At 34.2% G+C, this 17370-nt stretch overlaps 1 protein-coding gene across 1 annotated transcript in view; it reads right to left on the reverse strand.

Annotated features, from left to right (window-relative positions):
• The window catches only part of LOC149794546 (uncharacterized), a 90433-nt gene that overhangs the window by 61144 nt on the left and 11919 nt on the right, over positions 1-17370 (reverse strand). Inside the window, exons 4-5 of the mRNA XM_089968810.1 lie at positions 8882-8955; positions 6555-6676 (exon numbers count right to left, since the gene is read on the reverse strand). Coding sequence (XP_089824936.1) covers positions 6555-6676; positions 8882-8955 — 196 coding nt within the window. The remainder of the gene's footprint in view (positions 1-6554; positions 6677-8881; positions 8956-17370) is intronic.

The following is a 17370-nucleotide window of genomic DNA, read 5'->3' on the forward strand; positions in this document are numbered from 1 at the left end:
TTCACAATTTCCATTGTTTCACCAACCATGAATTTCAAGACCCAACCAAACCTTACCCATGTATGTTAAGGACTCCATAAATGTCGTCTTATTCTATTTTATTCCAAGAGATTAATAAAGCCACTATTAAAGAGCAATGTTAATACTGTAATGTAGTAACAACATAGCATTTAGACATTTGTTTTTTTTAACTCTTTGAAAAAGAATTATAAAAGCATCCATTACATTTGATACTCACTGCCTTAAATCGATATGTAATGTAAGTAAGGATAGTAAGAAACAAGAAAATGCATAAGGCATTCAAACGTTATTAGTACAGGATAAAGAAAGAATGAATGATAGAAATGACTACTATCTGAAAATTAGATTTAATACCTATTCAAATCAATCATTCATTCAAGTATAACTGTTGTTGAAAAATTCAAATCCTCCTGAAAGCAGTTAATTTTACCCAAGAATTTTTAATCCAAAAGAACAAGCTAACCTATTGCTTGAAGCACTCTTATTAATTAAACACTAATTAGAGTTCTGAAGATCAAACTTTGCAGATTTTTGGACAAAGCACTATATCAACATTGTGTCAATCAAGTCTCAGGTACACACAAATGCCTATCAAGTAAATAATTACCAAACTGCAGAAAATGGCAGATTATGAATTCACCTTGTTGTTATAAATAGAATTCGATTTCATTTACCAACAAGACCTGCTGTGCACAGCCATATTCCTTTCTGACAAACAGAACAAGATCAGAGTGTAAACAAAGTAATGAATTTGCTCAACTTTGTCTTATATTATGTGAATCAATGTGTACAAAATAACACTCAAAGATAACATAATCACCATATTTAGCAGACAATCTGAAGAGCATTGTGATTTCTCTGTTTAAAAGATGTTTTATTGATCAGTCTAATAAAAACAGCAGATAACAAAAAACATTTAATAGTGACCTCAGTTCACTGTTTTCATTTTCATCTTGTATTTCTATTCTTGGTTTCAGTAAAATTATAGTGTCCATTTTGTAAGCTGTTACAGTCATTTATTATTCTCTTACTTATCTTCATATATGTGTAAATTGATATATTTTGCAATTCTCCTTTTTTGTCACTCATTTGTTACATTCATTCAATTTATTCTTATGTCTACTATTTGACTTACCAACTTATATGCAACTACCTCTGTTTCTTCACCGTTTTATTCTGCATTGCTTTTATTTATAAGAATAACTGGTGAAAATGAAAACTAAAGGAATTAGAAAATTAACAGTGACCTCAATAATATTTAGAAAAAGATCATCAGAAAAATCTTAATGCACATTGATGTTAATAAATAAATACTGATATGGTCAAGGAATTCCTTAAGAATTTTTTTAATTTTTATGGCATGAAAATATATGTGTAATTTAAAAGATTTTATGCATTAACTTTTTCAGGATTAAAATGACTGTATGTGTCAAAATTGGCATCAAAAGGTATATCAGTCCACAAATATATGTATTATAAAGAAAACAAGTCATTATGGAATATTGTGAAATATCTTTACAAAGAATTACCTTTTTGCATTCCTCTGGCGCTTTCTATATCTAGGTTTTCTAGCCATAAATTTAATATTAAAGCAGACAGATACAAAGCTGGCATTGCTTCAGTGAGTTGTTTTTTTTTAAACGTCTGTGCCATAAATATTTTACTATTAGTTCATGAAGAACTTTTATTTTAATGTACCAAGATATTAGCAAAAAAGAAAATTAAGATAAATGTTGGTGAGCCTGTTCATGTTTTGAAAAATCCTAAAGCTTGATTTCATCTCAAAAAGTTGTTTTTATACCATTTATTAACTAAATAAAAACCTGTCCAGTTTTTTTTAAAAACACTGATAATCAGGTCAGATCCTTCATTCATTGTCACATGAACTGCAATTATCTATTCAGTATGAATTGGCTTAATTAATGAGGTTGCAAGGTTCACTAATACAGTCCAATAAGATGTCACATTTCCATGTCGTCCTCCATGTCTTGTTTAACATGCCAGTTATAGAAATTTGATTTTAATTCTTCTTTGTACTCATTTATTTATTGTACTCATAAAGGCAGTAGTATTGTTTTAATGTTGGCTGGTCAGCTTCCACTGATGTTATTCACTTGGATAAAAACACCCTGTAGGTATTGAACTTGTCAGGTTCTTATTCTGTACATGTGGTAGTATTATTAAAAACATTCAAGTGAATGCTGTTTGCATCAGCATAGTTTATTCTTTTGCATTCTATATTTTGGATATTTGTAGCAGCAGACAAAATTAAATACCTACTAATATGCAAACATTGACAAGCAAATCCATAAATTTAATTACCCAAAAAAATGCTTTAATCTTTAGAAAACCATGAAGACTGAGCTCCACAAAAATAAATGTTACTACACTATACAGGCTCAAAATGTATTAACATTCTAGTGCATTTTCCCATGATATTTATGTCTAATGTTGCAGCTTATTAAACTCATCTGATTTACTGATGAAAAACACCAAAATGTCAAATATGGTTGCAATCAAATTACAGCTGAGAAATACCATAATGTCATATATGGTTGAAACCCAATTACAGCTGAGAAACACCATAATGTCAAATATGGTTAAAATCCAATTACAGCTGAGAAACACAATAATGTCAAATATGGTTGAAATTCAATTACAGCTAAGAAACACCATAATGTCCAAAATAGTTGACATCCAATTACAGCTGAGAAACACCATAATGTCAAATATGGTTGAAATCCAATTACAGCTGAGAAACACAATAATGTCAAAAATGGTTGAAATCTATTAAGAAATGTGGACCCTAGAGTGCTAATGAGAACAATCTCTTCAGTTATCAGTTATTGGTCTAAAGCTATGTAATAAAACTAAATAGCCCGAGTTAAACATTGCATAATCATAAACTGCCTTGCATGGGTTGTTTATCATGACAAAGTGACTTAACGCAACAATATAAATTTTGACAGATTACCCACAAATGTTTAGTAGACATACACTGGATTTGATTTTATTTATAAAAAAGCAAAGGTTCAAATACCTAGCAGAACAAGCTAGCAAGTTTTCTCTAGAACAAGCTATAAAACTTCCTCTAGGGTGGGATACAAATTTTTAAAGCCACTCCCTGTGATGTAAATAAGTGGATAAAACCAAGTGCCAATAACCTGGAAGTTGCAAATGCCAGCTCTAGAGTAACATCCAAGGTATTTTACAGAGGACTACTTTATTTCCATAATAGAATCAACCCTCAAAACAGGCTCTGGAATTATATATTTATAAATTATTGAGTGACACACTTACAAACAAGCAAACCAAAATTTAATGAACTAATTTTAATGGTCTTTTGACAATGCTGCCTTTAAATATTTTTACAGGACTGGTATTGACATTCCTTACAATTACAGAATTATACTTCAATCTAGAGATTTTTAAACCATTTAAGTTTCAGATAGACATCTTGTATTATTGCCTGATTTTATTTCAAGACATTTGGTACCACAGCCCGATTTATTCAGACACATCCGGTACCATGGCCTGATTTATTCAGACACATCTGGTACCACAGCCTGCTTTATTCAGACACATCTGGTACCACAGCCTGATTTGTTCAGACACATCCAGTACCACAGCCTGCTTTATTCAGACACATCTGGTACCACAGCCTGATTTGTTCAGACACATCCAGCACTACAGCCTGATTTGTTCAGACACATCGGGTAACAGGGCCCTATTTGTTCAGACACATCCGGTATCACAGCCTGATTTGTTCAGACACATCCAGTACCACAGCCTGGTTTGTTCAGACACATCCGGTATCACAGCCTAATTTGTTCAGACACATCCAGTACCACAGCCTGATTTATTCAGACACATCTGGTATCACAGCCTAATTTGTTCAGACACATCCAGTACCACAGCCTGATTTGTTCAGACACATCTGGTACTGTGGTCTGATTTACCCATATACACATCTATTATCATTTTCTCCACTACCGATATAAGATGGAAGTTTTCCTGACAACACCCATAGCATTCACCCAAACTTAAGGCTAAGAAAAAAAGCATATCTTTCCAAGAATGAATACATTTACAACAAAATATAGAAACCAGTTTAATTTCATTTATCTTTTAATCAATCCTCTATGAATACATTTAAAACTTGCCTTCAAATTTGCATAGTGTATAAACTCACTTGCAAGCCCAGTCCAACTGCAAACTGCACAGACCCAAATCTGCCAGTGCATAATGTGCTGGCAGATCAGGGTATGCAGGTTGTCAGGAGTAATCAGTAAAACAAAGAATACTGACCCTGATTTACAGGTGCACTATGCTATGGTAGATCTGCATCTTTGTTGTTTGCAGTTTGACTTAACTTATAAGCAAATATATACTGTATTTATGTTGACCAAGGTCTGACAGCAAATAACACATTTCTTCAGATATATTTACATGTTAAACGAGTAAAAGATATTTTAACTCATCCTACCGACAACACTGCCAACAACTAGGTCTTGGCATTTGTAATGATGTCAGTTCTTTAGACCAATCCATGAACTGAGACCCAATGACCAATTGATGAATAAATGTAACCATTAAATATAAAGAATAATAACCTTGTGGATGTATGCATATAATATATAAATCATTCAGAAAATGAACTTTCAGTTGATACATAACTTGATGGAACCAATGCAGAAAAAGGCAGATTCCTTAACTATTTTTAGAAGCTGGAATATGAAGAACCATGTGTCACATGCTCATTTTCAATATGAACAAATCTGGAGGCCTGTGACCAACCTACCAAAGAAATTTTTTAAAATTTAAGGACACTCATCAGTACTGTTTAATAACTAAAATAACAAACAAAAGATCTGTGTAGTTCATTTGGTCACTTGTGTCAATCAAGTCTCAGGTACAAACAAAAGTGTAATAAAGTGATAGTCAAATGCTAACATCTTTGGACTTGTGTTACTATATAACTGCTGCAAGGACACCAACAGAATTGGTGTGTTGTATTGAAAGCTATTACAAGTTAACTGCACGACTAATAAATGAAGACTGCCAGCTGAATCTGGTTTGGTGCTCAACAGCACAGCAATACATTATGTTACCATGGCAACTGGAGTCAAGTGCCTTGGCCAAGGACACACCAAGGTAACTGACTCAGGCTTTTCCAATAGTAGAAATCAAACACACCCTTTTGGTCATAAGTCCAGAATGCTAACTACTAACCCACCATGACTCCCAAGACTGTACCAGTAAATGTTTCCAAGTAAGTGATGATCACCTTATGCAGAATATTAATTTAATATGAAAATATTATTGCAGTGGTTACAACTAATAAATATATAAGGAAGGAGGAATAGTAATCGAAAAAAGCAAGGACAAGATTTTATTATCTTGCCGATTTCTAAAGAAGTCAGTGCTGTTCAATATGCATGCTTATTACTTCTGCCATGATCAGATTACCTCATAATGCTAGCATTGAAAATTTCCTCTATTGTCACATCAGTGAATTACAACACTAACACTTTATTAGACTGGTCAAATAATCCATTTTATGTAAATTAGTGTCTGATCTTTCATAACATCATCTTTTATGCTGTTGCAAATTCAATATCTGATGTAGAGAAATATGTAGCTGTCATAGCAATTATCATTAATGATAGATTACATCATCATACCACATAAATGATGGATTGTAACATAAAAACCTCAAAACAACCCATACCTTCTTAAACTTGGTTATTGTAAAAATATTAGAAAGATACAAATTCTAGCATACATAAAGTGCAATTGAATTGGTAAAACACCATTCAACCCTGCAAGCCATAATTTCATTCATTTTCAAAATAACTTTTTTGCATTTCCACCAATCCTTCAATGACAATGTAGATCCCTGCTTCTTCTTGTTAGTGGAGCAAAAGAATTACGCAGTCTATATATGGTTAAAAAAAATACTTTTATAACAACTTTTGCTTATATTCTACATACATGTTTTGAAAATCAAGACCTTTAGAAAATATATTATGCTTGATTTATGCATTTCCTATTTTTCGGCACATAACCTCCAATCTTAATTGGTCTTGTCTCCTCTTTTATCATCTACCAAATCCACCAGAAAGACTAAAATTAATCATTTTATATAACATCTGTACAAGAAATACTACATTTAGCATCTTTAGAGAAAACCTGTTTGCAATGGAGTTCATAAATTCATGTAGACACTGATGTTTTGTATGAATATTTTTGCATCTACTTGGTACAGAGATAACCTATGCTGATAACCTCCCATGACAGAAATAAATCCTCTAGGTCATGTCATTTACTGTTTTATATTATATCTATAACGTGATCATTTTGTACAAGGCATAAATTATGAAAAAGTTGCTGAGTGAAGAAAAATTTGTGTCATCTGCTCAAAAACGTACATAGATTATGGAGTAGAGTTTCCAAATTTGTATTCTGGATGTCGAGTAGGTTTTTTTTATCATACAGTATCCTGACAGTTTTTCATACCAATGTCTGTATACCTTGGATGTCTAAGTTTTTTCAGCACAAGTGGTAATAACATTGGGATCATCTCACTGTTGACTAACTGACATGTGGCTGTCATAGCAAAACAGTTGTCAAGGAGATTGCTGCTTGTCAGGTCCTGAAAAGAAATAGTACAGATTAATAAAAAACCCTGAAGGCAAATCAAAGCAATCTTTGTGCACATAACATTAAATAAAAAGTATGACATGATGTTGCTGCTCAACCAATAAGCCTTACCAGTTAAAGTTTTAATTACCATAGTTATTTGCAGCAGACAGAATGGTGTATCAGTACTGTTCATTTTTTAAGTAAACTAGATGACTTATTTATACAATACACAAACAAGAAATAACAAGAGGTCCAAGCGGATATGAGACTGCTCACCTCGCTCAAATGTGCAAATCTGTCAAATGCATTTGCAGCTGGCAGGAAAACTGAATCATTAGGATGCTTTCTGTATAAATCTTTGTCCAATGCTGTTGAGTGCATACGTTATGAGAACAAGTGTTTCAAGGTCTCTACAGTTTTTACACCTTCATCCATGTTTAATGGCATACCACATCATTTGTCAAATACTGAAATGTCTCTATACCAATATTCTTTCTGTCAGAGTTAGTCATATATAGAAAACAATTTACACAGGTTTGTACAAAACAATTTACACATAACGATAGTGAAGAAAGGTGCAGCTGACTGCAAATATTTGCCACATTTTTTGTATTATCCAACCCCACCCCACTGTTACGAAATGCCCGATATGGCTCATTTAGTCTTCCATACTTTTCATATAATCAGGTTGTCTTGTTTCATGCGCCGTAATATTTCTGTAAATGTAATTTTTCATCGTATCGCGTGACGCTTTTATTGCTCGTGTGGCACGTGCGAAATAATGTATTATTGCGCACTACTATATATATCGGGTAGTGATACTGAAGGGCACAGCCAATATAGAGGGAAGCTCTTAAACATATTCAGTTGTCGGGCAGGTGCCATTGTAATTTTGTTAAAGCCAAACAGTTGGGTGAGTCGAATGGTTTTTAGTCAACTCTTTTTATTATTTACAATAATTATTCAGTTTCGTAAAAGCATGTTCATTGTTGTATTATGTGGTCACATCGTTTATCATATTTGCAATTCAGTTTATTAAGATATAACCTAGGCAATGTAGTAGTGAGTTAATTTCATCTAGTCGCTATCACGACTAATTTCAAAACATATTATGTATGTATTAATGTCATAGCATTACGTATATTTGTTTTTATTGCATAGCATTCCTATGTCATACTTCGTACCTATCATATATTCTTAAAGAAGTTGCAACAAAACCCATTCCAATTAAATTAGACTATTGGAAAGGTGTGTTTATTTTCCATATTCAGCTCGCCAGTTATGAGCAGCCGGATGGGCTTGTGAATACCATGACGTCTGGTGTACCATTACTAGTATAACCCACCAATTCAGTGCCAATGTACGGGTACAAGTGCGGAGGGGAAAGTGACCATGCCAGAGAGAAGGCCATGTCAACGTGTATTTTCCAATCAAGTAGTGTTTTGACTACAAGTAAAGCACAATAACAAATAGTGTTTTGACTACAAGTAAAGCACAATAACAAGTAGTGTATTGACTACAAGTAAAAGCATAACAAGTAGTGGTTTGACTACATGTGAATTATGACAGTAGTGTCTGACTACATAAATGTTTGCAACCAGTAGTTGATTATATGGGTTTACAACAAGCATTTGTTTATATGAAAGTTTGCTAGAGATATTTGTGTACATGAAGTTTACATGGAGTTTCTAGAACTTTTTGACTACTTGAATGTGACATAGTAGTCAAAGTATATTTCATAGGTGTTTTATATTCATTTTATATGCTTCTCTGTGTTATATTTTCATATCATTAGTATCAGTGTTTAATATATTGTCATTTGTCATCCATGAACATGTTTATTGTTTCTTTAAAACCCTGCCCGGTCTCAAAGGGTCAGCTCGATTACGTTACACCCACTCCCAAATATTTATGATTTAATCAGGCAAAATAAATACTTGTCTGACAAATCCTACCAAAATATGTTAGATTTCAAGATGAAATTATACTGGTAATCATCATCATTATTATTACTCTCATTATCATCATCACATCAAAAGTAAACATGTTGGCATATATCTCATCTAGATATTTCCATTTTACTTTACAGATTGACTTATTCACTTACCAACTGCAAAGAATTTGCATAAAATCAGATTTTAGAAATGATAAATGTCAGAAAAAAAGGATCAAAGCATCAACATTGAAGAGAACAATGTAAAAATATCATACTTACTTTCTGGATGGTGTTAATGAGTAACACTATCAGCTCATGACCATCATTCAAAAGAATAGACGATGCCAGGTAACCTGCAAATAATTAAAACCAACAAATTATGTAAAAAAAAATTTAATCACAATCATGATGGCAGTTTAGCTTTTAAGTATATTTCATTCTAAACTTAATTCATTCTTCAGCAATCTTACAATAATTTTTAAAACTTATATTAATCTTGATGGTTCAACATGAATTCTATAAATTGGATGAAACAGGGGAAAACCCAATGAAGGTACTAAGCATGTATGGCTACCACATATCACTACATGAATCAGACCAATGGATTGGAAAACAAACCATGGAGAAATGAAGACAGCTGATTACTGCTGTAAACCATGGAGATATGAAGACGGTTGATTGCTGCTGTAAACCATGGAGAAATGAAGACAGCTGATTACTGATGTAAACCATGGAGAAATGAAGACAGCTGATTACTGTTGTAAACCATGGAGAAATGAAGACAGCTGATTACTGTTGTAAACCATGGAGAAATGAAGACAGCTGATTACTGCTGTAAACCATGGAGAAATGAAGACAGCTGACTACTGCTGTAAACCATGGAGAAATGAAGACAGCTGATTACTGCTGTAAACCATGGAGAAATGAAGACAGCTGATTGCTGCTGTAAACCATGGAGAAATGAAGACAGCTGATTACTGTTGTACTACCAGGCTCTACATATTCCGCAAATAAAAAGGACTGTCATGTTTGTAACATTTACACATTCTTTAAAAAAACATGTAGTGTATTTGGCTTTTATACTACACTACACTTGTATAGCAAGTCAGCTTAAAACATTTGTGGAGGTAAGATGAAGGTCAGGACTATGGTGTGCAATACAGTTTGCTGTGTGCAAACTACTGTACAAACAAGGGATCAAATTCTCTTGTGAGTACCACAAATGATGTCCAAAACATGTGACTGTAAAAATGATGAAAATGCTTACTGCTTCAGCATATAAAACAGACAAGACAGGAACTCTAAGCATATTAACATGTAAACTTTAGACTCACAGTAGTATTATCCAAAAGTTTCACCTAAATGCAGCCAGTGACAACAGACATAGAAGATCCGTGATTTCAAAAATCTTAATGTGAAACATTTAATATTGTTCACTGTGCTTCAGCAGATGAGAAAGACAAGACCCATACTCCAAGCATATCATAGTAGCAACCTGTGACCTACTGGGATATTATCAGAGTTTCACTTAACATAGCAACAAAGATATTTCAGAAACTTTAATGCAACATTGTTGATGTTATTGCCACTGATGGAAAACTTAAGCATTGATGATGCCACTGCCACTGATGGAAAACTTTATTATTGTCAATCCTATTGCTGGAAATGTGCTACTATAGATCACCATTCCAACTGCATTTAAATATAAAAATTATGTACTGTCAGCCTGAAGAAAAGTTGAGCTGTATGGAGAGATTTTTAATGCCAAGTGCACATAACAATAATTTTGAGAATAAAATGCTCTATTTCAGATAAGAAATAAATCTTAGCCATCCATACCCGTCATATTATCTTTTGGTCAGTAAAACCAATGATACATACTTTCCACAAAAAAACTTAAAAGGATACCTATAGACCAATATTTTTCACTTTGTGATCATAATCTTACTGCCTTCATAATTTAAAAAAGCTGAAACATTCTGAATTTAGCACATGACACGTTGCTCCCTGACACGACAGCTGATAATTTGACATCACATATTCCACCATAAAATGAACCCTGATAATTTGAATTTACCACATTACACACTCCTTCATGATAATTTGAATTTACCACATTACACACTCCATCATGAAAATTGAAATTTACCACACAGGTGCTCGACGCGAACTTGATGTTGAGAAAAAAAGAAAAAAATTGGAAAAAATGAAACAGAGTGACAAAAATGCCTTAGATTACCCCCATGACCCGTTCTGACATAGGACCTCTCTATCATAATATATAAGAGAGAAGGTACATAACTTCCAAATTCTTCGTTCCACCCATGACCCTCAATTTCCTTCTGCTATTTCCATCTTTAAAGGCACACGCCCATACTATATGGCTTGTTTTACTCCTGAGATATTTTTCTATTCATCAAGCCATTGTTGACTTTTCTGCATTGTACCAAACTGAAGTTACAGGTCATGGGGGTAATCTAAGGTATTTTTGTCACTCTCTATCATTTTTTTCCTTCAGATTATTGTTTTTTTTCTCAACATCAAGCTCGCATCAAGCACCTGTGATTTACCACATTACACACTCAATCATGACATTTTAAATTTACCACATTACACACTCATTCAAAAAAATTCAAATTTACCACATTACACACTCCATCATGATAATTTGAATTTAGCACATTACACACTACATCATGAAAATTTGAATTTATCACATGACACACTCCATCATGATAACTTGAATTTACCACATGACACACTCCATTATGAAACCAATTTTTTCTAGTAAATATATTTCTTGAATAATACTTACATGATGACAATAATATATTAGAACTACTAATAACTTGCAAATCCTGCCATCCCAGGCTAAAACTTTTTACCTAAAAAGCTAAAAGTTACCTCCCCACCTAGGTGGCAGTAGAGTGATCTACAATCTATTGCAAAATGATGGACTAATTCAACCACAGAAATGTCTGAAAATGGGCAGCATGAATATGGCATTATTTAATGTAAGATGGATGCTAATGGGGATGGAAAATACAACCAATCTCCCTGCCCCAGATGAATCTTCTCTCCCCTGAAATATGTGCTGAGCTCTAGGTCACTGGGACTGTGTGAAGTTGGCCTCTTTCAGACTTCCTTTAAAATGCCATGGAATGGCAAGTTGGATGAAATTGGCTGTGACCTAAATGACGAATTACAGTGCTCCACATAGAAGGTGGTGTTGGAGCAAAAGCTATTTCTTTCAGCAAGCTATAAATTCATTGACCTTGCTATGAAACTGGCAAATGTGTATTGTGCTGCTCCTTTCACAACATGCACAATCCACTGACTCCCAATTATTACCAGTGAGATTATCAAGTGATGAGTCTAGGTTATGTTCAGAATGCTGAAATACAGTCATTGATACCAGACAATGCACAGATCCTATGAAAACAACATTATTAAATATAGTCATTGATACCAGATAATGCACAGATCCTATGAAAACAGCATTATTAAATATAGTCATTGATACCAGACATTGCACAGATCCTATAAAAACAGCATTATTAAATATAGTCATTGATACCAGATAATGCACAGATCCTATGAAAACAACATTATTAAATATAGTCATTGATACCAGACAATGCACAGATCCTATGAAAACAGCATTATTAAATATAGTCACTGATACCAGACAGTGCACAGATCCTATGAAAACAGCATTATTAAATATAGTCACTGATACCAGACAGTGCACAGATCCTATGAAAACAGCATTATTAAATATAGTCACTGATACCAGACAGTGCACAGATCCTATGAAAACAGCATTATTAAATATAGTCGTTGATACCAGACAATGCACAGATCCTATGAAAACAGCATTATTAAATATAGTCGTTGACACCAGACAATGCACAGATCCTATGAAAACAGCATTATTAAATATAGTCATTGATACCAGATAACGCACAGATCCTATGAAAACAGCATTATTAAATATGGTCATTGATACCAGATAATGCACAGATCCTATGAAAACAGCATTATTAAATATAGTCATTGATAGCAGATAGTGCACAGATCCTATGAAAACAGCATTTTTAACCAGCTGTAGTGTGTTGAGGAAGGATTTCTGTTCCATATGAAAGGCCACCGTAATCAGTACCAGGATGTCTCAATATGCGCTCAAGATGGACCACTGTAATGAGATAGCCCTAGAAGTGCTGCCAAGATGACCTGTTCCAGTTGTGGATGTGAGGTCAGTTCTAGCACTGAATGTGAAGACCACTATAATCAGGCCAGCAAAAAAAAAACAATTTCTGGCCAGGAGAGTTTTCTGCCTTCAATGTCCATGCTAATATGAAACTGTCAAATGAAGTGGTGTCAGCAATGAGACTGATGGAATTTGCATTTTTTCTGATGACTTTGTTCACTCTCTAGCTTGCACATGTAATTTCTTTGTTTAAGACAGTAGTCTATGCATTTTGTGACCATTGTGTACATATATTGCAAGCATGGCGTGAATTGCACCACATTCCAAACCTGCCAACTCTAACATGACCTTGTAAGTTACCGTAGGCAGTCCATAAGTTAGACCAATTCTTAGTAAGGTGTAACGAAATATCATGTACAGTGTGACCCCGCTATAACATGGTAGTTGGGAGCCATAGAACCCAACCACGTTATAGACCGATCCGTGTTATAAGCAACCAGGTCAGTTAGCTGAAGAAAATGATGCATGTACCCCCCAAAAAAATTGCGAGATGGGTGTGTAGGTAATAAATACGGGCGGTAAAATACGTGCTTCATCGGCACAGTTATTATCTTAAACTGATGCATATTAAATGAGAAATACACCTTTAGTGAAAACAGAGAAGACATAATTTATATATAATAGTTTACTTTAGTTAGAGAACCACGAATTGGTACATATATGTGAATACTGTTTATATATACGTCTAATGTATAGCACGAATACAGTATCAACACCGTGTACTCACCTGCGAACCTCATCATATACATTGAATCCACAATACAAGTGATTCCATCGAAAATATGCACACATGCAGCTTTAAAATATTCAATAATTTTGTCACAGTTCATATTGGTCTGAATTCAGTGGAAAAACAGCACAATAATGTAACGAATGACAAAGCACATTTACCTTTCAGTATGTCCCAAGTCGGTAAAAGTTAGTTTGCGTTTTAAGCTGCCGTTGGTAGTGTTCGTAAGCATAAACTTTTCCCTACAAAAAGGTAACTTTCACGGCAGTTTACATGTTCCAGTCACACTGGAAAATGCAAAAATCCATCAGATTCCATCACTTTTATTTCAGTTTGGTACTGACTTCCTTTGAAGAAAAGTTCTTGTTTTTATTGAAAGATTGTAGTCGGCTTTCTTTGATGAAGGGTGCAAGCGTTATTGAAGTCACCGCTAAAGGACAGCTTTGGAGAACCACACAAATGCCCATTTCTTATTATGGTGACAACATTAAATAATTGTACTGCATGACTGAGACTGATTTTTTCCATTTGCTGAGTACTTTTTCATAACAATCGGTGCTTCAAGGGTATTCTGTTTCCTTTGAAATTTCAGCAAACAATTTTATCTGGGTACATTTAAAAATAGGAATTGGCCATTGTTTGGACTGTTTTAGGTAATATCACTCCATGCCTATTGAATAAACCAATAAGTAAGATGTATTTTTAATTTTTAATTTTTTTAATTTTTTTTCATTTGTGGTAGTAACGTGATGCTGCTTTCCACACATGCTTCTGCAAATTAACAAAGGGTCAACGGACAATAGAGATGCAGGTGTTCTGGTCTGATGACAAGGATTATTACAGAAAATGTGAGTGTTCTGAACGATTTAATTCTGAGTGAAAAGAAGACATTTTACTTACCATCCATGTACAAATGTAACAAATGTCAGTCTTTGCAAATATATTAATTACTAGCGAGCGGCCGAAAGGGGCCTCTGAATTTCTGCACTCCAAACCAATGGTTGTATATAAAAGTTCAAACAGCCAACAATGTCGCCAATAAAAAAAATTGCCACATGGTATATTTTGCCGCCAATGAGGAAAAACAATCCAAGATTGCGACATTGGCAAAGACCTACGCGATCCCAGAATAAACTTTTTATGCATTATTTTTCATACTTTTTAGAATACTTTTTCGTGTATGACAAAAACACATATAAAATTTCAGGAGCCATGGCACGATTGTCTTGTATTATTCATATGTGATCTCTTCCCCAAAATGATAATAAACGTTTTACATTTTTTTCGTACCTTTAAGAAAGAATTTTTCTTTTTTTTTTGTGTGTACAAGAAAAATACATGTACTATATGAAATTTCGGGAGCCACACCACAACCGTGTTATATCGGAATTCGTGTTATAACGGAGCACGCTATAGCGGGGTCACACTGTACTGCTATTGCCAAATTGGAAAATATGCATTACAAAAGTTAAGAAGTGTAATCTGAGTCTGAGGCAGTGAACATAAACATAATCTTCAACTAGAAAGCATGTAGAGTAGTTAGACATTAATTTCCTCCAGTAAAGTTTTAGAAACTGCAGTTCATAGCCCCATGGAGTTCAATGGCTTCTTGCTATCTCCCAAATGGGCATACAGTAGTCCCCCTCTTATAAGACCACCCCTATTGCAGCAGGGAAGTGGCCTTATAATGAAGGTGGCCTCTCTAGAGGGGGATGACAAATGTGAATAGTAAATACATATGAAGAAAGTCACAAGTACAGTAGTCCCCCCCCCTTATAAGGCCACCCCTATTGCAGCAGGGAAAAGGCCTTATAATGAGGGTAGCCTTTCTAAATGCGAATAGTATATACATATGAAGAAAGTCACACGTACATTTAATTCTACAACATTTAATAATTTCATTAAAAAATCACATTCATGTTGTGAAATAAATGTAAAACAAACTGTTTCATCATTTTCAAAAGAATGTTATGAATAACCATTGATACAGTTTTAAAACCATCTTTATAACTGTGTTACAGATCACATCATTTGTCACTTTGTTGGTAACAGTCTATATAAAAAAAAACAGTCTCATCACAATTAAAAATATCCTTGCTGTCATATCCCCTGCATATATCATTTAGTCTTTTGTTCCAATCTTCGACAACTTCATTATTAACATCAGCTGATTCTCCACTAAGGACAGAACACTTAATATTGTGTTGCACTTGAAATCTGTGCAGCCATCCATTACTTGCGGTAAAGTTGCCATATCCCAAAATTGTTGCTTTTTCTTGTCCTTCAAATCAGGATACAAACATCTCCTGGCTCAAAACAATCTTCCTTTCTCCGTCCATTTCATCTTCCCACTTCTGCAGAATTGTTTCCTTATCTTTCACAATATTGTTTATCTGAGTCTTTCCGACATTAGTTTTCTGCAAATCCTCAACCCACCCACCTCCCGGTCAGTTGAATTACTTTCACTTTCTCTTCTAAACTAAGAATTTCACTTTTCCTCAATGACATGTTGATCTTTTTGCAGTAAGTTATTCATGTTGCCAACTACAATACCGATAAAACAATTTTTTTATGCATCTAAACAAATTGCTGTGTGTTTTTAAAGGAAGTGATCTTGTCACGTGATTCATTAGTCGTAGTCTGGTACCCTATTGTTTTCATACATTTCTTTACACTAAGTGAGAGAAGTCAAAATGGCTTCGATATGTACCATTAACATCATGCAGATCTGACCTTGCGGCCGTTAGGATTTGTAATTTTGACAATTATTGTCAGTAATAATAGCCACTAATTATCAAAGTGAACAAGCTCAACATCTTACTAAGGGAAGCCATAAAGGCTATCAAACCATTTTCCTGCTGACTTGTGTATTGTACATCGATGCTGCCACTTCTCATCTGTTACTACTGTTCAATAATTGTAATCTTAACAATTATCAGAGTGACTATACCGGACATCTCATGATAACACAGCAGTAAGGCTAATTGGATTACATGTACTTACCCTTTTGTATGGATTAAAATTTGAGTCTTTCTCAGCTTTATGGAATAAATGTGGCTTCTCGTGAGGCATAAATGATCTAATATTAACCTTAGTGGTACATGTACTTTAGTCAACACTTCTTTCAGTAATGAAAACTTGACATTGGGAAACAGAAATCGGATTACTTAACACATGTTATGAATAAAATACTGGTTCTGGATACATATTAAAATAAAATGCGGCCGCTTGTGAGGGGTAAATTTTATATTATTGCACTAATATGCTGGCCGCTGGTCGGGTTAGCCGGGTGGCCTTTCATGAGGGATACTTTTGAACACAAACTTGTCCGTGCCAATGGATTCTGGCCATAAGAAGCGGGTGGCCACTGGTCAGGGGGCCTGTTCAAGAGGGGGACTACTGTACTCATTTAGTTTTTTTCTATTTATAATTTCATGTGGTGATGGATATCATATCTCCAACCAAAAGAAATACTCAAATCAATACATAATGTCTGAAGAAAGGAATCGGTTGCCCCTTCTGCCTTTTCCCAAGAATCTGAATATATTCCTTTTTATTCTTCTGTGCAGACTGTTTAAATTTCTGAAGAGACTTATTATGCCTTTTTTCCTTGAACATATTTTAGTTTGCGGGATGCCATTTGTAAAAATTACTATGTGCAACAGCCTAATCATGCAGATGTTTTGCATTAAAAAAAATGGGCAGTTTAAAGCATCTGAGGTACACTGTAAAGTTAGTCTTCTACTCCATAAGAAACCTGGATCTGAA

Source organism: Sinohyriopsis cumingii, chromosome 8 (assembly GCF_028554795.1).
Source record: "Sinohyriopsis cumingii isolate HCF-2022 chromosome 8, ASM2855479v2, whole genome shotgun sequence".
In the NCBI taxonomy this organism is placed as follows: Eukaryota; Metazoa; Mollusca; class Bivalvia; order Unionida; family Unionidae; genus Sinohyriopsis; species Sinohyriopsis cumingii.